Source organism: Branchiostoma belcheri, unplaced genomic scaffold (genome assembly GCF_001625305.1).
Source record: "Branchiostoma belcheri isolate BF01 breed outbred unplaced genomic scaffold, Haploidv18h27 scaffold62, whole genome shotgun sequence".
In the NCBI taxonomy this organism is placed as follows: Eukaryota; Metazoa; Chordata; class Leptocardii; order Amphioxiformes; family Branchiostomatidae; genus Branchiostoma; species Branchiostoma belcheri.
In genome coordinates this window covers 227,323-251,339 of record NW_017804265.1, presented here as the reverse complement: position 1 = coordinate 251,339, position 24,017 = coordinate 227,323, and the positions used below count along the sequence as shown (strand labels likewise).

The window sequence follows — 24,017 nt, the reverse complement described above, 5'->3', positions numbered from 1 at the left end:
GGGGCTCTTCTTGAAAGAGGTTCATTTTATTTTACCATTAGAGGTACACTCAGGTCTGTGGCCTGTTTTTTGTAGGCAGCCTGTGCATAGATAGTAAATAACGTGTGGCACAATTAATAAAAAATGCCCATGCATGGTCTGTCCTTAGTGCTGAAATGGATCTTCTTCATTATACTGTTATATCACGTAGCTATCTAGTTCTACTACCAAATATGAACACACAAAAAGGACAAGAAAATCATTTACCAGTGAATGTACTTTATTTAATACAGTCTATGAATACTTTGTGTGTAACCAAAGTTAAGCTTGGTTGCCACATTATGTTCTTGCACAATATCTTCTTCACGGGAGGAAAGATGATCATGATCATAATGAATTCCATGGCTGTAGACTTAGTAATACGTTTCTTCATGGTGGTTGACTGTTACTAGATGTGAACTAGATGAAATCTACATGTATTTACAATTACAGTTGACTTGTGAAGTGATCCCCATGGAATTTATCCCACCCTGGTCTCCCTGAAGAATGTAAGTTTATATTGCTACCATGAAAGGGGAAAGCACCAAATACATGATATTAGGCCATGTTGATTTGATTATATGGATGACATCCTCCGAGAACCCCAAAATTGATGCGCGCGTGCGAATAAAAAAAAGTTTTGCAAAAAAAAAAGTTGTTTTCATTATGAAATCTACGTGGTCACGAGGGTTGAACAAATGGGACAGAATATGGTTTGGCGAATAATCTAGTCTTCAAGTTCATTTCTTTACAATTTCGTCTTTTTTCGTTTGATTTTGGCATTCTACAACGTTGGTATGTTTTTTTTGTAACTTACGGTATATTTTTGCTCATTTTGCAACTGTTTTGTACGATTTACAGTATGGTTGAAAACTTTTTTTTTTTGAAACGGCCGAAAATTCATGCGCGCGCGGATGTCATCCATATAATCAAATCAACATGGCCTTACATAGTCATTGACTTGACTGGATTTGTCATTGTGTCCTGCTATTGTGACTACAGCAAATTTCCCCTTGACGAGGAATCTCTTGATTTAACACAGTCACATAGCTCTGTGCTGCACCATCTCAGTACTACTAGTAGTCTATGCCATGCAAGCTCTACGTTACATACGTTTAATGCCTCCCTGATAGAACTTTTTTTTAGCAATAATTGTGGAACTTGTACAATTCCTCTCATGATGATATGAGAAATGTGTGTACATTGCACTTTAAATACATCTTGAATATGAGTAAAAACTTAAATTTATAAGCACAATTCAACATGAAAACAGTCCATACAGAAACACAACTTTGCAAACCGTTCAGTATAAATACATTGTACAAGCAAAATTGCATGATGGAATGTGCAAACAGGTTATTTAATTTTTTCCTGTCCTCTGGTTATAGTGGGTGGAAAAAATTGCATTCTTGCCCCCATAATCCCTTAACAACAGAATAATAATCTTTGGTATGACAAAAGTATGAAAAAAGAACAGTCTCAAAATGTCTTAAGCTTAGTTAAATCAGATCTTTAAGTTAGTGAAGATGCTTCATATTGTTTTATTATGCACATACATTTGACAACAACAAAAATTGGTAAAGCTATTTCCCATGAAATAGATCTATGTAACATTTCTACTTTTAAAATTATAAGTTATGCCACAGATATGGCATACCCTTGATGGTGAATTTTCTTAGGAAATGCATTTGGTTAGTACCTTCTTTGTCTAGTATTCTCCCATACGGCTTTAAATACTAATTTGGGGGAAAACGATCTACATTTGTTTCTACTTTTTGTTTCATTTATGATTTTGGAAGGCTAGATATTTACTACTTTTGTCTCTGCTTCCACAACTAGAAAATACCTGTGCCATCATGAAACCAGTGTCAGCCCAATATGAGGCTGGAAACATACATACATGTACATATAGCTTTTCTTTAGTTTGTTTGACAAAAACAAAGATAGTGATGTGTCAAATAAGTTATTTCTTACTTACACAACATTTAAAGTCTATACAAGTCTATAGAAGTACTAGTATCTTACTACTGTACAAAATACAATTAAAATGCTATCTACATGTTGCTGGAAGACACATGTGCCGTGTTCTAAACTGTTTATGTCTATATCTATATACCCCTGGATGTTAATTACAATCATGATGTGAGAGTATTACACCACACCTATTTAATTTGTTAGTTCATGAATTTTTGCAGGAAATCAAAATGGACGACCCCAGATGGAACATGCGTTCTGTTTCATTGACTCAAATGGAACAGGCGTTCTGCTCCAATGACCACAGGTTACCCCATTTTTTTTCTGTTGTTGTTATAGTTTTGCCCTCCCTTTTCTTTGATCTCCTGCAAAAATCCATGGACCAACAAGTCCAGTGAGTGCCTATTTGGCTAAATATTCATGCTGGTGATCATTTACCACAGTACCATACTCTTCCTTGCATTGGATCAAAGTCTTATTCATACATCTAAATACAATGTACATGTACCTAGTTCTATACCATGAACTCTTCCTTCTGGAAACCTTACTACAATTACAACTTTTTAATATGATTGCTGTAACTCACTACTTGTGCACCTTCACAACAACATTATGATGCAGTGAGCTGGGATCTGCAGTGCCTTGTCTTCTCATGAATAAGTTCATCACATTTTAATCAGAAGATGTCTGGTAAGTCTTTAGATTGATAATCCCTCTCCCAGTAGCCTCCAGCGTAGGTCCAGCCTGTCTCTCCGGTCTGGGAGTGTGTTCCTTGATGGAACCATCTGAGCAACAACAAGGATACAACAATGAGACAACATAGACAATGTACACATTAATCAAATTGAATACTAGCTAGAAATGCAACATTTGCAAAGCAAATGCATAATGACCTTCACATGGTCTAGCCTAACAAACCACTGCAGTTGTTTATTCTTGCTCAAACACATTTCATATACTAGTAAATGTATATGCTGACGAGCATCTCCAGCTCCATCCTGCTACATACAATATGTAATGCAACCCAACACCACAGGGTGTTTGCTACATCGGCAGTTACCATGGTGACAGACCTCTGGCCCAGGTGATTGCCCTTATGTGTTTGGAGAACAAGAAAAAACTAAGCAAAAACAATATGTTTTCCTTCTGCGAAGGTTAACATGATACCACATAACCAAGGAATGCCTACTACCACCCCTACCTTGGTGTCCACTGCTGCTTCTGTTTATTGCGCTGTTTCCTGGCTGCTCTCTGCTTCTCTTCCAGTCTATTTTTCTCCTGGGCTGCTTTGTCTGCAGAAAGCAAAAAACAATGTTCCCTTCTTAGACTCCTTTTCTTCAATAAATTTAAAGACTACAAAGTTTAAGTTTTCTATTCTTTTAAATTTTTCTTGTCCTTAAAGTATCAAAACCAAAAAAAAATGCTTGGTCAGTTTGTCACATAACCAATTGCTGAAGCCTAGGCTGGTTTGCTTGCACTTTGAAGAAAGCCACTGGGTAAATTTCTGGTACATTACAGTTGTTTGTATACTACATGTGTACTTCCTGATTCTTTTCCATCAGATGAACATGCAGACATGGGTTGGCTTTCTTAAAACAAATTCAACAAAAGCTGATGATACGCAAACCCACCTAAGTCTCCCTCCTCCAGATGCCGTATATCAGGGCGAAACCTGCAGTCGGTGGAAGGGAGGTTCTCATCCATTCCCTCACTCAGCTCATTCAGCGTCATGGCAAAGTTGGTGAAGTGGAAGTACTGTGGAACAACATAGTATGTAGTACACATTTTTATTCAAGTAAAGTGGAGGTTTCTGGTGTGTTAGTGTTCACCTATAATATTCAATTAAATACCTGTCCAGGCAAACAATCATAAAAATGAATCAAATCCCTTTATGAGAAACCTACAGATGCCAAATCATAAACTTCTTGGTAAAGGTAATAATGAGCAAGTATAATAACAGACTAAGTGCAATCGAGTTCTTGACTCTGGCACATACAGATGTATCTAAATGAGAATAGAAAGAAAAAAAAATAACTATGCAACAACAATAAAAAAATAACAAAAAATAATCAAGCAATGACAAAAAAAAATAAAAATAATCAAACAACAAAAAACAAAAACAAACAATAATCACCTTTGAAGCATGCTCACTTTTGGCTTCAGCCTGCCAAAGTTGATAGTTTTCAGAAGACTCTGCCTGTGTTGTTTGAACATAAAGTGTCAAGCATGCAAACTGTACCTTAAACACTATTGTTAAGCATGCATACTGTACCTTAAACATTATTGTTAAGCATGCACACTGTACCTTAAACACTATAACAGTGTAAAGCATACTGTACCTTTAAAAGCAGCATGTAGTAGTACTATGCTCGAGCTCTGTTTCTGTACTACCATGTACAATGTACATAATATTGTGTCTGGTCTGTTTGCTGCTTATATAAAATACCTGGTCCACAATAATGTTTGATGCAGGTGTTCTGGCCTGTTTAAGTTAAAGTCAGCTTTATTTTGCTTACGTTCTGACTCCCAGGTGCACTATAATTGCAGAGAAGACAGGAAATTCAGGGGGAATTTTCTGGATCTAGAAGCCGGGATGTGTGCCCGATAAACAAAAGAAGGGCCAACATTCTGATGTTAAGTACTTTTCTATTGTCCCCCAAAAAGTGTCTTTTTAGTTGTCCCGGCTTACATTTTAATACAGGCAGTGGCCCTTGGGACACTGTTAATTTTGAGTCCTGCATTGTGGTATAATGTACCTGTTCAGAGTGGTCCGGGCGAGGCGACACCTGCCACAGTTGGTCAGAGTCAGGATGTTCTAACATCTCCTTCATGTGCTCATCATCCGGACTGGGCTGGTCTGGGTCTTCAGAGGGAGACACTGGGAACAGGCTCACCTCTCCCACACCCATCGCACCATCTACACTGTCCTGTATAGGATTTCATGGAAAACAAGAGTTTGATGATCTCAAACAAAGCTGGTATGTTATGCTGATGGGTGGTTATACACTGGCTATACAGATACAGATACATTCACCAGTTGATGTTAACATTTTCAACAGAGGAATTTCTATGTTCCTCATTGGTTGCAAAGAAGATCCTCATTTGCAAGAATTACATCTGATTTAGTCATACAATCCATCCAATGACAGTCTTGTCTTAACAAAAAGAAAGCTATTCTAGCATGTCCTCATAAATTATGCAAATGAGATCTTAATTTAAAAAAACTGTGTTTAATGATGTTCACCTTCACTTAACTTCCAAATGTGGGGAATTCCTACAGTTACCACAGATTATGAAATTTGTATTATAATATTAAAGCAGTTTCTCATTAATTATGCAAGTTAGGTCTTTATTTACACAATCAATACTAGTATCTAATGATGTTCCCCTTCTTCAACATCTCTCTTCCACTGTGTTCTTCATCCTGCATTCAGTCTTTCTTCATCCTCTTCCACTGTGTCTTGTGTCTATATGTCACATTCAACTTTAATCAGTGATAAATCTAGTATTTCCCTGTACCTGAGCTGGGCTGCTGGAGGAACCATTTCTTCTGAACAGCTTGGTGGGAGACGGGGAAGGTTCTTTTCTACCCTTCTTCTTCTCCTTGGCTTTCCTTCTCATGTCCTCAAACAGATCCACATCTACACTGTACATGTTCTCTGTCCACCTGCCGTACAGCGCTCTTCTCTTGTTCTTCCTGAAGAATATTACAGGGTAGATATAATCATACTATAGAAAGGTAACATGTGCAAAGCAAATGCATATCTACTTTTAGCCTGGTTACCAAACCTATTATAGCTCCCGAGTCCTACATCCTACACAGATGTACATTGTAAGACTTGGGAGTTATACTAGATTCGGTAACCAGGCTATACTGCTTTCACATGCTCTAGCTTAACAATTACTGTGCTCTATACATATGACATTGTAGTCTTTATAAAATAAGTTCATATAGAATACATGGTGACCAGCCCCTCCAACTCTTGCTACAAATGTAATCTAACACCACAGGATGTCTGCTACAGCACAAGTTACCATGGTGACAGACGTCTGGCCCAGGTCATTGACATTACATGTATTTGTATAGTGAATAAGAAGAGGAAACAGAGCAAAAACAATATTATGTACCTGAACCTGTACATCTGCAACATGGTAGAACATCAACCTCTGATCATTCATGAAGCTGTATATATTATATAACAACATGACTTACTCTTTGTCATAAACATATCCGTCTATTTTATGCAGCTCCTTGCCGAACCAGCCGCTGGGTCGGAAGTTGAGGATGACTTTCTCGGCAGTGTTGTGGTTCTTCACCTCCATCTCTCCATACTGCTCTATCCACAGTTTCCCCACAATGATGTTATGAACACAGCTGTTGACATTCTGCCATGTGTAGACCTCACCATGGCTGCAGTGAACACAAAATTAAGATTTAGTTAGCAGGGCTTGAAATACTTTTTTCTTCATACCTACACCACTCCAGGTAACATTGAAAAGTACCTGCAACAAATTTTACCTGCACAACTTGGAATTTAGGAAGTATGGATCACACTGAAAACTGTTCAGAACATATTGCCATTATTTCTTTTATATACTGCACTTCATGTGTGGTAAGAGTCAATGTTTGAAATAAAAATCCAGATACACCTACATTTGTATATAAAATGTACATGGCCCAGTGCAGATTTGGTTCAAGTAGACATCAGAAATACCTGCACAGTCCCAATTTTACATGTACTTACATTTAAGTGCATATGCACCCAGCATTTTGAGCCCAGCATAGGGATTACTATGATATAATGAAGCTCCAAAGCTGAATTTTCATGTCAGGTCCCATCATTTTCCAGTGACCTTACCTTGGTAGCTCTACAGTGATTGTCCCTTTAGGCTGGATCTCCACACTCTTGCCCCAGAACTTGAGTTTGGGATGAACAGAGCCGTGGAACAGCCATTGTTTCCCCTCTGCGTAGAAGGCACTGACAGGAGGGTGGTGGCTGACCTGTTCTGCTACTATTCTAAATCCTAAGTCTGGCCTGGGGAGAACACACAAGGACATGACATTAAACACTTTGGCCACACCAATTTAATTTGTTGGTTCTCAGATTTTTTTTTCAGAAAAACTGGGCTGCAAAAAAATGAAGCAATAATGCAGAAAAATTGAAAATGAAAAAAGTCTTATAAATGTATAGGCATCTGATGACAGCCCCAAATGCTAAGATAGGAGCCATGAAGTCAACATACATTGTACTGGTCTTGTAATTCAAACAATGAATTTTGAAGTTTTTATCAAACCACTGCATTGAAGCATGTTGAAATAGATTCAGAGCTTGAAATGTATGTAAATGAAGGATTTTACTAAAAGGGAATTTGTGAAGTGTAAGGGTATCAACATTTTAATACCTGTCCAGTTCATATGTTTCTCCCAGCAGAGGGTTGAACGGTTTACTCAGTCTGTGTTCGTTGGAGGAACATGCAGACACGGCAAAGGCTGTCACGTACTGGGAAAGGGAGAGAGAGAGAGAAATCATGCAGCAAACTTTTGGGTCACAAAACTGGGATATAACTTCATTCTGCACAACACATGCCTAGAAAGGAACAGGCACACCGCACACACAGACAGGGAATCACACACACACATACAGAGGAACACACTAATACATAATGTACAAGGAAACACACAATCACAGACCCAAAAAAGACAGTAAAACAGTCACTGTGTTTACCTGTGTGTGGCTGGTGTTCAGCACCAGGGGTAGGTATTTGGGTAGGTATTTGGGTAGGTAGGTATTTGGGTAGGTATTTGGGTAGGTATTTGGGTAGGTATTTGGGTAGGTATTTGGGTAGGTAGGTATTTGGGTAGGTATTTGGGTAGGTAGGTATTTGGGTAGGTAGGTATTTGGGTATTTGGGTAGGTATGTATGTGTGTGGATGGTGTTCAGCACCAAGGACAGGTATGTATGTACCTACCTACCCAAATACCTACCTACCCAAATACCTACCCAAATACCTACCTACCCAAATACCTACCCAAATACCTACCTACCCAAATACCTACCTACCCAAATACCTACCTACCCAAATACCTACCCAAATACCTACCTACCCAAATACCTACCCAAATACCTACCTACCCAAATACCTACCCAAATACCTACCTACCCAAATACATTGGGTACATATGTATGTGTGTAGATGGTGTTCAGGACCAAGGACAGGTATGTATGTGTGTGGATGGTGTTCAGCACCAAGGACAGGTATGTATGTATGTGTGTGGATAGTGTTCAGTACCAAGGACAGGAATGTTTACCTGTGTGTGGCTGGTGTATACATACAGAAACAGACATGCACGCACACACACACACATACATACACACACTGATTCAATTTGCAATTCATTATGTACTGCAATCTGCAATCTACCTGCAATCTGACGAGAGAATCCTCGCTAGCACTGGCCTTGTCCAGCAGGTAGGAGTAGTCCATGTACTCACATAACCTCTGCAGGAAGCTCAGGGGCTCATTAAACACCACGGGCATGGTGATCTTCGACAGCTCCTAGGGATGCAAAAGGACAATCTGTTTACTCAAAAGGTAACATTTGCAAAGCATAATGCATAATGTTTACCTTCACATATGGTCTGCTCTGTTAATTCGTACTCAAACACATTTGTTATATATGGTGACAGGGGTGTAAATCCCTCCTGCAATAAAATTGCAACATGATGTAACCCAGCACTAGTTACCATGGTAACAGACAGTCTGGTTCAGGTCATTGACCTTTTTGGTTTGGAGAAGAAGAGGAAGAAGAAACAGAGCAAAATATATATATATACTGTACAGGAACACCACTACTACAAGTACATGTATCATCTTGGCATGGTTATTTTATTAGGATGGGTTTAGGAGCAACACTGAATGTAGTGTGTATTCCGAACATGTTGGAGAAAGAAGAAAGAAAGACAAAGAGGAACTAATGTTTACTGTGGCCTTTATTTGACTTGTCCATGTATCCAATATTTTCTCTATCTTTATACTTCATGATATTGCTAGTATCCTTCAGGTTTTTAGTATCTCATTTGCTCAGACTTTCTCATCAGTGAGTTACCTGGGTCTTCAGAGAAGGGAGGAAGCACAGAGGACAAGAGGTAAACACTGGTGTTAGTACAGCAGACAACACAAGCATGTTAGGGCTGGGGTTACGAGCAAAATGTACTGCGCCTGCGGGAAACCCGGATTTTCCACGGTTTTCATTGAATGTTTGGTCACTGTTGCATCAGAATTTTGTCTGTTGCAGAAGATATATTTTCAGTTGTGATATCGATGTTAACCTTATATATGCAAATACGACCTTATATGAGATGTTCTGCCGAAGTGGTATGCACAATACATGTACATTACGGATTTTGCGCAGGTGCAATTATTTACGTTCTGCCAACATGCTGGGGTTACGTACACAGCACATGTATCAACAAACTTGCTGCTTTAAGTTTGCAAACATGCAGACAAGGAGGATTAGTGACAGTGGAATATGCATAGAATCTGCAAGAAATCTAGTCTCTACCAGACTCCTTTGCAGGCTGAATAAATAGTAGAAATCAGCAAAGGGGGAAATCATTGGCCAGAGGAGTTGGCCGGCCATAGAGGGTCCAGTTTCTACTATTTATTCAGCCTGCAAAGGAGTCTGGTAGAGACTACAAGAAATCCACCATAGGGAGATTCAGAGAATGTCCAGGCTAGTACTTTACTGGTGGGACATTATGTTGTAACAAGATTTAACCCTGAGGCCACACCAATTTAATTTGTTGGTTCTCGGATTTGCCTCTTCATTTTTTCGGATTTGCAAAAAAAAAAAAAATTCTGGTTCTGAATCAACTCAAAAATGCTCATATTTTGCCCCCAACAGTTGAGGAAATTCCTTTTCTTCCTAGTTGTTACAGTTTTTTCCATCTATCAATGAAGTGGTTCAAAATTTATACTTTAAATTTTAACCCAGCCTTTTTTGTTGACTTCATGGCTCATATTGTAGCATTTGGGGCTATAATAGGATGCCTAGACCTGTTTTTATTTTTATTTTTTTTCGCCCTTTCGCTTCATATTTTTTCTGAAAAAATCCGAGAACCAACAAATTAAATTGGTGTGGCCTGAATTTGTTTATCACTCTCCAACAGCTATCATGCTTATTAATATTAGGCATCCAATGTGACGTTATGATCATAACAGCCATCACTGGTCACATGTACATGTTTGTAAATCATACTATGTTCATGTACCCTTACCTTGCCAATGCACTGCTTGAGAATAGTCCACACACTGAAGTCATCTTTGTCAAATGCAGGAGCAGGCAGACAGTTCCTAAGGACAGGACAGCAGATTTAGACCAACAATAAGATACTTAGTACATGTACAGCAGATTTAGATAAAACAGTAAGATACACTCGTAAGATACTCAAATTTTTTATATTCTCACAGTACTTGTATGCCTACAGTGATCCCTTTTGCAGCATGAACTTTTCCATCATCAAATTATTTGTCTTTCTCTGATCGACCCATCCCCCTTTAAAGCTATTCCTACCATCCTGAAGATTAAATTCTGTGAACATGTCCATTTTTCAATAAAAATCAACAAAATACATGATCATTTAGTGCTGTGTACCTAAATCCACATTTACATGTAGGTTGTTGGCATGTTGGCAACCTTGCAATGCTGTTTGGGCAAAACTTTGGCCACAATTAACATGGAGGCCGGTACTTGACGATGCCTGATGGCAATGTTTTCTTCATTTTGCAGCACAGATTTTGCAATCTACGGATACACAATTTCTGATCCACAATAACAAACCTGTAAGTTTTGGATGCACTGGCTGACATCTCGGCTATCTGAGCAGCACCTCCTAGTTGTTGTTGTTGTTGCTGATGTTGATGTTTGTGAGCATGTCTGAGTGACTCGTACTGTGAACTGTTACTTGTGGAACTGCTGTCTTCCTCTAGGCTGACAAAGGACCTGGGAGACCCTGTAACAACACAGCAGTTCCTTGTCAGCTTGGAAGATTCCATTTCAGGAATCACCTTTTTTCCTGTGCAGGTCTTTGCTGCTGGAAAATCCACTGCAGTTCCAGAACAAGCTGCTAGGTAGACCAAATCCACAACATTTACTCCTGACATGAAAAGTTATTAGGCACCAAAAAATCAAGACCATAGCATGTTCAGGGCAAAAGATATACAAAACCAAAAGTTCTGCTGCAGTACCAAGTTCAGCCACCATGAGGTCCAAATTTGACCTTGACCTTTGTCTTCCCAAGACTAGTCAACATACCAAATATCATAACAATCCATATATACAGGCCTTCTTAAGTTATGCTGACCACAAATATGTGTAAACACACAGACTGACAAAAACAATACAGTAACCTCCAATTTTTCATGGAAGTAGTGTCCTCAATGAGTACTAAAGCCTACTTGTTTGTTTGTTTGTTTGTTAAGGATCATGTTCATGTTAGGACATACAAAGTATAATTACATTTCCATAACAGTTGCATTGGCCCTGGCAACTTCCTTCTGAGTTGCTACAGAGAATTTTCTAGGACTGTCAACAAACTGTTGGCATCTGGCCAGCTGTTGAAATACCACAGGTCCCTGCAGGACAGCTGTTGTGGATTACTCAGTGTCTAAGGGGGTCCTCACAACAAACTAGGTCCTGATCATGACAAATACATAATGTGACATTAAGTGGCACAAATATAACAGTTTTTATCATCATCATTCATTGAAAAAAAAGGTATAATAAAACTTAGTTTTTAACTGGCAGCTAGATGTATGTCATTTTTGACCTGATTGTTTCCCAAATGGGTATAACCTTAAACTTTTCAAGTCAAAGATCAACAAACATCTGTCCTCACTGTCTAGTACAGTTACCCAAAACATTTGAGTGGTCCTTATGAGCCTTTTTTGTGGTGAATATGAAGTAAATTTACTGCATCTAGGAAAAACAGCCATATGGTGCAGTGACCTCCGACCCTCATGACCTGGCATGAATTTGATTATGGACATGATTTTGATTTTGATGTACAATTTGGTTCTTGTCCTGTCTATATTGTAGCATTGTTTGTATAATATGTACTGAGGGATACTAAATGAAAAATAGTGCCTGAGGGTGCCACGCAGCCACAACAGTAAACAAACACAAAAATGAATGAATATATTATGCTGCTACATGTATGTATTTGAAATGATCAACACAATCTATTCATATTCATAATCAATGTGTTTAGAGAACCATTGACGACAAGTACCAAATGTTAAGTACCTTTGACAGGATAGTAAACAGTAATTGTATACATACTACCTTTCTCTGTGGACTCATCTTTGTCATACCCGAAGCCCCAAGACACCAACTTGTCAACGAAAGATACAGCATAGTCCATGTCTGATTGTGTGGATGTGATCAAACTATACCATGGCATACATATGGAGCCTAGCAATACTCCCACACATCACGTACAGCCACTATATAACTAGTGACTCAGTCTTGCTATTTACCCTGACCTCTCGGCTAATGTTTACCAGAACTAGGACTGTACCATTGTGCAAGGGCGTGGGGAGGAACAGGTCAATGACCTACAAAGTTGCCAACACATGTACTCTACAGAGTACTCTTACATTGTATATGTTCACACTTCAGCAAAGTTACTGTTTTGTGGAAAATTGTACAAAAGTCAAAGTTTTCTTTAATCATGTATTTAATAATATGTCATTCGAGCAAAAAACATGAACAGTGATAAAAAAATAAATAATTGAATAGCATCTGATTCAGATTTTTATACCAATAAAAATGCCTATATAAAATCATATAAATAAAAAAAATTCCACTTAGGCAGCCATACATATGACTGGTTTGTAACTTGTAGTGTGCTAGAGGGATATTAACATAATTTATGTGAATTGGCTTTAGGCCACACCAATTTTATTTGTTACTTCTTGGATTCACTGCTTCAATTTTTTGCCTCTGGTAGAATTGTTAACTCTACCAGCTCTGAATTTCTGCCCTGTATGGTAAGTAACACGTTGGCAGAACATACTGCACCTGCGCGAAATCAGCAATGTGTTGTGTGTGCATTAAGGTCGTAATCGCGCGTATATGTTTAACATCCCATCTGTAGTTTCCAAATGTTATGTCGGAAAAGATTCCCTCTGCAGCAGCAAAAATTCTGATGCAACAGTGACTAAACATCCAACAAAAACTGTGAAAAATCAGGGTTTTGCGCACTGGCGCAGAACGTTCTGCCGACGTGCTATGGTTGAAGTATGGTTCTCACCTCCTGATCCTGAAAAGGCATCATAGAATTCATCATCACTGGCGTCACAGAATGACCCTGGGAGTGTGTGAGGACGTGAGACGGACAGACTAGTCTCCAGCTGATGGTGTTCTGTAGCGAGGGCGTGCAGCGCGTCCTGTAGAACACGAGACTTCTCTATCTCCTGCTGCAGACGGACTTTCCGTACCTGAAAAGAACAAGAAATAGTCATGCCTTCAAATATCAGAGTTATCAACCAGGAATTAAGGTGTTAAAAAATCATATTTTTCAAGAACTATCGTAGAATGGAACTCGCTGCCACCAAGCACAGTTGGAGCATCATCACTAGGAACTTAAGCTTTTAACAACTCCTGCAATTAAATGTGCAAAGATTGAGTGTAACAAGTCATTCGGTGTCATGTAGCTAGCTGCTGCCTCACCGAGTGCCTGCGAAGCTGGTGTGTTATGCACTGAAGGGCCGCGTTATACAGGCTACACTGATACAGATACAGAAAAGACAGACTACCGGTATTATCATAAGCGAGGGCGTGAAGAAAAACACTCGACTTATCGATCTCCTGCTGAAGACGCACCTTATGTACCTGGGGTTGTGCACAAGACAGTATAATAAGGACTAGCCTAAGGATAAAAGAGAATGTGGTCTTTCCTGTTTCCTGACCGACCCTAGCCTCTTTTTGTGTGGACCCCTTCAAGGGAATAAATTTTTCGAGCAGATCAACCTTTCCTAGCTCCATGATCTGACACCTGTTTGATAAAACTTAAGTGTGCAATCATGTTTTCTAACATTGAAAATATAAGTGTCCTCATGCAAGTTTTACTTTCAAATTGTTAAACTGTATTGTATAAGCAAGGAGCTCCTGGGTTAAGCTGGATCACTAGAAAAAAGATTATTCTTAATGAATGTTCTGAGCTTCAAAGTTTAAATTTTGCACTACTAAGAGTAATTTATAACAATAAAACGCAAACACAGTCTTACAGTAAGTTACACATGGTAAATCAGGCCTTAGTCTCAGTTGCCATTCTTATGCAATACATACGTCATGCATCTATGCAAAATTTATGTGCATTATATTTTGTAAATCACTAACAATGGCTCTTTCCATTGTTATTGGTCAATGCAAGAATGGTTCTTTGTCATGCATGCCAAAATTCCAGGTACAATTTCTGTGTTTCCTGTAATTCTTGGAATTCCTGTACACCTGTATCCTGTACACCACATTTTTTTGCATACATGGATAGAATTTCTCTTGTGAAGCTCTCAAAAACATGATCATAGAATTGTTAATCTAAAATCAGAAAGAAATCAGAACCGGGTAACAAAATATGCTCTGTCATGAAATGGATACAGTATTTTCTGTAATTCTTGTAATTCCTGTACACCTGGAATTCCTGTACACAACATTTTCTGCATTCAGGTATAGAATTTCTCTTTTGCAAACATCAGATCATAGAATTGTTAATCTAAAAACATGATGAAATCAGAACCGGGAAACAAAATATGCTCTGTCATGAAATGGATACGGTATTGACATAAGCTACCTACGTAATTTTGGCCCTTCTTGATCCACTATGCCTAGGAATAATCAATATATGCACCCTGATGGAATGGCGGAGTCAGAAATAGACCATCCGCAGAAAACCATTAGTCTAAAATACAAATTTAAACCTAGCCCAGCTTCCATTTTCTTCTTTCCATTAGGATAGAGCGAAAAACATCCAAAATATAGGCTCAGCTACATAATGTAAATGTATAGTGTAACAATATTAGCAATATCTGTGCCTCAATACCTTCTTGCAATATCATTTGCACCTATTGAATAGAAGCCTGGATACCAGGTTTCAGTAAAAATTTAAAAATGAATGCAGAAGAGAAAACAACAGGCTAATATCTGCATGGTTAGAGCTACAAAATTTTTACATGATTGCAGATGCCAATTGCAAGAAGCTAAATTATTGCAGAGACCCAACATGGCAGGTATATATATAATGGTTACCCAACTTACAAATTACTAGATGAAAATTTCCATCATTTTCATTTCCAGAATAACATCATCTCTAGTTAAATTTTATTTATTAGATAAGATAAAGACACGTTATGGAGGAAAATCAGAGCTGAGACGGTATAAATATAATAATACTTGCTGACAAGGTACACTCACCTCAACCCACTGTACAGAACAGCCAGGAGACCAAATGCCTACAACCCGCATACATGTACGTATAATAGCTACCAGCAGGAATGATCCTTACAACACCTGATCTATATTCTATCACACTATCAATATCATTCTGACATAATAAGGCAAAACAAACAATACAGACAACAAAAATCTAAAAATATAGAAAAATGTACAAATTGGAATCACTGTATTCATTTCTTTGTAAAGAAAAGCCTTAAAAATGGTAAATTTCAGACATACTGATCATTCCTGTTGGACAGGATCATTCCTCCTGGTAAGACTCTATTATTTATACATGAGCTCTAGGGAATATACAATGCAGTATGGGGGAATAGCTTAATACAATGGCTAGTTGATTTGTTACTAGGCCCAGGAAAAAATGTTGTGTTTCCTGTTTCCCGACCGACCCTAGAAAAAAAGTGCCAACCCTAACCTTTTTTGGGGTTGACCCCTGCAAGGGAAATATATTTTTCAAGCTGATGGACCTTTTCTAGCTCCATGATCTGACACCTGAGTGATGAAACATTGTACAATCGGTTTTGGAACATTGACATTGAATACTAGTAATATGCGTCCTCATGCAAGTATTACTTTGACAAAGTTGTATTGTATAACTTGGATCACTAGAGATCGCCAAGGTCTAAGAAAAAAAAAGATCGTCCCTACCTACCAACCTTAATTTTTTCAGGACTGAAACAGGAAACACAACATTTTTTTTCTAGGCCTAACCAAGGTCGAATGTTTAACCTACCACGCCCACTACAGATAAAACTATTATGATATCAATTTCACAAAAATGTAGGCCACGTTAATCAAATATCTGTTTAATGGATCCAAATATCTGCTTTTGTTTTTTTACTACTTAATAAAAATTGATAATAGAAAGAGGTCAGCACTGCAGGGCTTCTGACAAAATCAGCAGTCTGCCATTTTTTAAGGGCCCCAGGCTCATTATCAAATTCCACTAATGTCTGTCCTTTTCAGGCTGCAATCTAAAGCATAGTACATATTTCCTAGTGTAAAATACATTGTCCTGGCCAGTGGGACAGCATTCTGTGCATCCAGGATGGTCTAATTTATACAGGATGGCTGGTTGGTTTACAAATGGAGACAACACTGAACAGAAAAGCTAACCCCTTTGCTATGAAATTATCAATAGTACTATGGAATAGCTGTATGATATCAGAGATTCTTTATTGACTCGACAAAAGAACAGGGACTTTAGAATGGTCTACTATAAGTTAACTAACTACATGAAGTATGTGAGTGAATAGAGTCATCCTTGATACAGAATATATGCATGCTTTGAACTTCATATATAGATTATGTCAACAACAAAATTAGAGATTAAACTATTCCCTAACATGCATTAAGTTTTTTTTAATGTATTTTCCTAATTGCACAACAATAGTCAAATCCTACCCGATGTTACCAATCTTGTGCCCTTGGGAAAGGTACTTTACACGACTTTCCTCACTTCACTCAGGTGGAAATGAGTACCTAGCTTTGGTTAGGGACGTCCCTAGGATAGGACATTAAATGGAGGTCCTGTGTTTGGGGAGAGCCACACCCCACGCACGTGAAAGAACCCACCGCACTTACCGAAAAGATTAGGGGACCTTCCCAGTGTGAGTGGTTCAAACCTTACACAGCTTGTATTTTCCTTGTACAAAACTGGTGCGTTACGCCTGAAGTGGGTTAACCAGTTATGCGAAACAAACAAACGTTACGTCTTGCACAACAATGGCCTGAACATAACAGCCCCACCTGTTCCTGTTGAGTGATGAGTGATCTTATTGTGATCAGGTGAAATCCTTCCCAATCATGTAAATCATCATGACACAAGGAAACTTGCTGCATAGCATGATCCCACTTTTATGTACATATGTATATTCTATATTGAATTTTGTGATGAAGTGTTTGTTATCCATACTGCTGACAAAATGGGCAGACAATTGTTACATATGATGCCAGCATTGGAGTTATAGAGATGCTTCATTTAAGGTGGTTAACAATAGCCCTTTCCATGGGTCAGACAAAGGCAAAATGTTCAGAAACATATTTCACATCCTACTACTTATCTCACTCTTTTCCAGGCATCTGATGTAATTTCAGAGCAGCAAAACAAAACTATTTTTGCATGAGGACATCTGTCTGACATTTACTACACAATTTCATCATCATTAATAAAACTTTTTGAAAGGCGTAATATATTTTTGGGTACCGCCCATGAAATGCTAGAACCAGCCTACGATACAAAATAAGCAACTGTATTGTCTGTCAGTGACATAATGATTGCAATTTTGCCTCACAGAGGTCAGTATGCTAGGGGATAGGACTGATTCAACTTATTACATACAACTATCGCAGAGTGGAACTCACTGTCACCAAGTACAGTAGGGGCATTGTCATTAGATAGCTTTAAACGTGTCTAGAGTTAGATGTTCAAGGGTTAGGTGTAACAAGTCAATCAGTGTAATGTAGCCAGCTGCTGCCGCGCCGCGTGCCTGCGAAGCTGGTGTGTTACGCCAAAGGGCAGTTATACCGGCTATACAGATACAGATATACAGGGGCAACACTACACTACAATGCTACCATGTATACACAGTATGGAATAGCTGTAGGATATAAAACATTGGAACATAAAAACCCCACCTGTTCCTGTTGTGTGATGAGTGACAGACAGTAGGTCATGGCAGAGTACATGTCCCTGGAAGTGTTTGTCAGCTGGTTCATCTTCTGAGTGACCAGTCCGGAGGAACCTGTAAGGGAGTGACCAGTAACAATTGTCAGACCTGGTCAAGGCAAATTCAATACATATAACAACTGGCAAGTGCCAGTGGCAAGTTGATGAAAACCTATTTCATTTACATCTTATATTTATACATCTGCCGTGAGAAAGGAAAAGGAAAGGAAAGTGCTCTTGATCCAGTTTTAGCTCACTGAAGAGGTAATCTCCCACTGGTCATGACAGAGAAAGACAGGTTCATTCCCAGAAATTTTGAAATCTTGACAATCTGAAAAGTTGAAGAGCAAATTTTGCTTTCTGCTAGACTTAAGCTTGGTTAAATGATATCTCTTTCCATACCTTTACACCCCGATTTTTGTCTGTCAAAGATGACTTATTGGGTAAAACTTTTGTTTGTTATGAGTGACAAAATTACATCCAAAAGACAGAAAGATGGACGCTACCTAGAACACTGGTTTATAGCCTTCCTTACCTTGCATGACAGTAGACTTGTTAAACTCCATCCCTTCCAGCAAAGCTGCCATGTCTGAAATCTGCTTCTCCAGGATTTGTTGGTGGGCATGAGCTGTCTGTATGATCGAAACAAATCATAAAAATTCAAGTCATAAGTTATTAGGAAAAGCTAGTAAGAATAGCTTTCTTTGTAGCATTTGGAACTTAAGTTAAGGTGAACATCATTGAACATACTATATGCAACAGAATTCTTTCAGGGTAGTTCACTGTCAATCTGCAACACAATTTACACACAGTATTTACTATGTTTTTATTTTTCAAGAGCAAAGGATTTTTATAAGCACATCACATGTACATGCCTTCTGTCCAATGCTCACAAATCTATGTGAATAGAATTTAATAAATGAGATTTAAGCCTGTTGGTCCCACCTGTAGTGCGTTCTGCATGTTCCCCAGTGGTTGTATTTCCAGGTCTTCATCATCGCTGACCTGGGGCTGATGTGTGTAGTGGTTACTGAACGCTATGTGGTCAGTAAGGGCATTCACCCATCTCTATAAATACAACACAAGCTGTTATGATACATTTACATGAAAATAAGACAACATTGTACTTCCCTACAGTGCTCTAGCCAGCACTGTATGTTACAGAATTTCTTTGACAGAATTTCAGTGGTGTAACAGCGGAGTGTTTGGCTCAGAACCAAGAGGTCCCAGGTTCGAATCCTGCCATGTCACTGATATATTGTGTGCTTGGGAAAGGCACTTAACACAACTTTTCTCACTTCACTCTGGACAAAATGAGTACATGTACCTAGCTTCAGGTTAAGAATGTACCTCAGATAGAACATTAAATATTAAATTATGCTTGAAATGGCAGTAAATGTTATTTTCTCAATCCAGCCACCCTGACATTACCATGTACCTACCTGTCTGCATATCTGTGTGGAAGTTTCCGGAGGTACGCTGTAGTGGTGCACTGTGCTGTCAAAAAACTTCACTCGGAACTCATTCTCATCTGCACTGGCTTCCTGCAGTTAAAAGGCAACAGTGTAACAGTGTATGTAGCTCTAGTGGATATGGACAGTCAACTGATTTAACATGTATCCATACCAAAACTGCAAGGTCACCATCTTCCCCGCCAACTTCTGCTTAAAGAGTGACATTTAACTAAATTCCACAATCATGTAATACATCTACAACTTACCTGGGAAGTTTGACTGAACCTTTTCTATACTGAAATTGTTTTCTTCTGTGATATTAACTGACCGTGACGACAGCTTCATTCAGATATTTGAATCCTGTCCTCTTCACACCACTTGCAGCATCCGCCCTGACAACAGAAAATGTAAGATCAAGACATAAATATATCAACTTGAAGTTAAATATCAAAAGCTATTATTGAATTATGTACAGTGTAGATTATGATTTTATCAAATTGAAATTTGGAAATACATGTTAAGACAATAAGAGTATGTATTGTTTAAGTATACTCTGATATACATGTACCTTTTCTTGAAGTATGACAGCACTCCCCTCTCCAGGACTACCCAACAACTTCTCCAGCCAAGGAACCGAGATCTCTGCACACACAGGAGAAAACACACACAGATAAAAATTGGAATGTTTATTTTCTTGTATAGTCAAAACAACATCAAACTAGAAAGGCGAGAAATAACTTTTTGTTACAGTCTGGAAACTTAATATATAATATTGTTAAGAACCTATACTATATGCAAGAAACATATGTAAAAAAAAACCTACCCTGAGCAGGAGACCCTCAAACCTCTGTACATGCTTCTGTATGTCCTGGAAACAGACAACTGAATTAGGTGCTATTACAACTATGAGTACATGTACTGACAAAAATGGTCTAAGGAACACACAATTACAAGGAATCATCCTGGTAGTTACTTTTAAAAGTCTATTTGCGTTGGTACTAGTAGTAAGCATAGTATGATGCTAAACTTAATTCCAACAAAAGGTACATACTTAAGGATCAACTCTTCAATGTTGCCTTCATCAGGATAAGTAAAGACCAATTGCAGAAGAGTGTATTTTTTGTCCAAATATCTTTCAAATTGTTCATGTCTATCATAATTGACTACTTCAGGAACAGTTGTATTTCATGTTGACCTTGAACCTACTTTGATAGGTTTAACATCCAGCAGTTGTCTCATCTGGGCTGTCCTTACGAGGTCCAGCGCAGTTTGATCTGTGGACAGAGGGGAAATATCTCCTGTTAATTATATTTAATATTAATTTGACTCTAGCTAGACTACTATGTGTAGTAGACATGATTATGGAATGCTGTTCACTGTTGTAACTTAAATTGTTAAGGCACAATTAATTTTTCGTCCAAATCTTTAAGCAGCAATGACCATCATCCTACACTTACAATGTACAATGTACCAGATATCAGTACATTTTAGAATTAGAATTCATCATAAAATGTACTTACATGTAGACTGATACACACTACATGTACTTATTAACTAAGGTAAAAACATAGATTCTGAGATTAGCTTTCAGAATTCAATTTAGAGATGCAAAAAACCAACCAGTTTTCTCCCTGTTGCTGCTACTATTCAGACACGTAACAGCTGTTCTACCAGTCGAACTCACCCCCACTGTTCCTGAGCGTGGGATCCGCCCCGTGCTGTAGTAACATGACGGCTGCCTCCTTCTGGTTCCTGTAGGCAGCGCAGTGCAGCGGAGTGTTCCCACTGATGTCTGTACAGTTGATGTTTACAGCTCTCGGCCCTGTGAGCTAAATGGTCAGAAGGAAAACATATTGTTTTTGCTCCGTTTCCTCCTCTTCTTCTTCACACCAAAAGGTCAATGACCTGAACCAGACTGTCAATTACCATCATGGTAACTAGTGTGGGGTTACATAATGTTGCAATTTTATAGCAGGAGGGATTTAGACTCCTGTCTGACCATATATATGAATGTGTTTGAGTAAGAATTAACAGAGTAGATCAGATGCGAAGGCAAACATTATGCATTTGCTTTGCAAATGTTACTTTAAGTTTGATACTGTCTATGCAGCCAACGAGAGATCTGCTGGAAGATTAACCCTTACCAGGTCAGCCAGCCTGTCCAGGTGCCCCTCCCTCGCAGCTGACAGCAACTGGGCCTCCACCTGCAGCTGCTGGGAGTTTTCAGCAGCTGAAAACAAAGTGCCATAATGCCTGCTTTAGAAAACAGTATTTTCCATGTTTTATAAACACACAGCAAGCTAATATAATATCAACTAAAGATAATATAGAGGACAATACAGAGGGACCTAAAAGAGAGGGGACTGACTCTGGACACAGCCCCCGACGCAGCTGCAGATAGGGCCAGATGGAAATCCTTCCTGTCACCTCAAGAACCACTAGGTTCAGAAGAGGATTGAGTGAGTGAAACATAATATTCTCTAGCATTAAGGTTGTGGAAATGTGACACAGCCAAAATATTCGTCAGGAAAATTCTGCTGATGATATTATCTTAATATCTTTTAAGAAGAAAAAAATCTGGGGAAAAGGGGATGAAACCTGATATAAACCATGTTCACCAGTCCTGTTGGAGAAACATTGAAGTCAATTTTAGCAGTACCTGTTCTTGTACTGTACCTTCAATAAGTCTCTTCACCTCAGCTACATGGGTCATCTGTTTTGGTGTGTCTCCCTCACCGTTGATGACGTTCACATCTGCATTGTACTGAAGTAAGAGGGTCACCATATCCTGAAGAAAAAACACCAACTCAATTACACAGGTCACAACTGCAAATGTAGTCATGTCACGGAATTCTCCGTATTTATAAAATTTCCTCATATATTATGGAAATTAAAGCCTGATTTTCAAAATAGTACCAGGGACAGGGAAACATAGTCAGCACCAGGGACTGGGAAACACAGTCAGCACCAGGGACAGGGAAACACAGTCAGCACCAGGGACAGGGAAACACAGTCAGGGTCAGGGAAAAACAGTCAGTACCAAGGACAGGGAAACACAGTCAGTATAAACTATGTGTATACCCAAAATCACTAGATCTGTTCAATTGGTTATCTTTCAAAAGTTTTTTTTACGGCCCTGCAGTTCCAGAACAAGCTGCTACGGTGCCAAAACTCACATCACTTCTTCCTGAGCACAAGAGCTATCCAGTACCTACCATTCAAAATTTGTGACCTAGCATGTCTACCTCAAAGCTAAAAGCACCACAGTAATGTCCTACTACTACTAGTACTAGTTCAATACCTACCGTTCTCCCTGTTAATGCAGCTTTGTGCAGTGGTGTGTCTCCAAGGTCGTTCACAATATCCACATCAGCACCATGCTGGAACAGTACATAACACAGAGTTAACAACATGCACAGATCTCTACAACTTATACTAGCAAGTTATGCACTGTTTTCTTGCATTGAAATTGTGGAGCTGATCAAATGTTAGAATAAACAAGTGAGTCATATACATTTTGCTTGATGTACAATGGCAAGACATCAAGAAAAGGATGCAAGGAGGTTGGAAATAGTATAACTTCTTTCACAGATCCAAGAACTTTGCTGTATGTGTACAGGTATATATTGTACACTACTAAGCTATTACCTACCATAAGTAATGCACGGACAACTGGAAGATGGCCAAAATATGATGCCAGATGAAGAGGGCTCCACCCTTTGTTGGACTTTGTATCACCTACAAAGATTAGAAGACTGAATGTTAATACACTGTATATGCTTTATAACATTTACAACAAATGTATTATCTGTTTCTGTTCATCTTGTTTTGTTGTGACCCGTACTTGGCCAAGTGTGGCAAAAATGTGCAATAAATGTTGTGTTGTTATTCATTCATTCATTAGTTATTATAGTATTCCTTCAAATGGCAAAGTTGTAAAACTGTCTACTCTAGTAGCTATGTACAGAGTATGAAACTAACACGAACCACCTACGTTTGCATTCATATTGCTGTAGTTATAAAAAGTCTTATTGTATAACCTGTACGACTGTCGAGCAATAGAGTTTATTCTTTCAACTAACATGAACCACGTACTACACACCTTTACAGTTGAGATCCAGCTGTAGCTTCCCCTCCTGTCTACTTCTCAGCAGATCTTCCACCAGTTCGACCTTCCCGTTCCTGGACCAGTGGAGCAGCATGTCCTTGGGACCCATGTCAAGGTCACCTGGACTCCAGGCCAAGTCTTCTGTCTGTCCAGCTGCCATCATGCCAGTAGTATAAACTCCAAACAGATCTTTTGGTGGCTGAAAAGAGAGTTACTGTGTAAAATTGGCCAGGCAGCTACCATTTGCTATCCAAAGTCCACCTGGCCTAGTCTCTACCAGTC

The 24,017-nt window shown here is 38.8% G+C and overlaps 1 protein-coding gene across 2 annotated transcripts; it reads right to left on the bottom strand.

Annotated features, from left to right (window-relative positions):
* Positions 1-966: 966 nt before the first annotated feature.
* Positions 967-23,930, bottom strand: LOC109483139 (oxysterol-binding protein-related protein 2-like). Of its 2 annotated transcripts, XM_019786141.1 has the most exons (19): positions 23,730-23,930; positions 21,772-21,857; positions 21,312-21,456; positions 20,834-20,901; positions 20,451-20,495; positions 19,119-19,241; positions 18,709-18,805; positions 18,143-18,249; positions 13,308-13,494; positions 10,835-11,006; positions 10,272-10,347; positions 8,416-8,550; positions 7,396-7,493; positions 6,852-7,028; positions 6,206-6,403; positions 5,512-5,689; positions 4,749-4,919; positions 3,624-3,747; positions 3,190-3,284 (listed from the first exon to the last, which is right to left on the bottom strand). In XM_019786141.1, exons 1-19 carry the CDS (start codon positions 23,896-23,898, stop codon positions 3,190-3,192), a joined length of 2,451 nt encoding a protein of 816 aa, XP_019641700.1. In that variant the 5' UTR covers positions 23,899-23,930. The 2 variants fall into 2 exon arrangements, with proteins under 2 accessions (XP_019641699.1, XP_019641700.1); XM_019786140.1 differs by lacking the exons at positions 20,451-20,495; positions 20,834-20,901; positions 21,312-21,456; positions 21,772-21,857; positions 23,730-23,930 and adding exons at positions 967-2,777; positions 4,127-4,189; positions 19,616-19,714 and having other exon boundaries at positions 3,194-3,284.
* Positions 23,931-24,017: the final 87 nt, after the last annotated feature.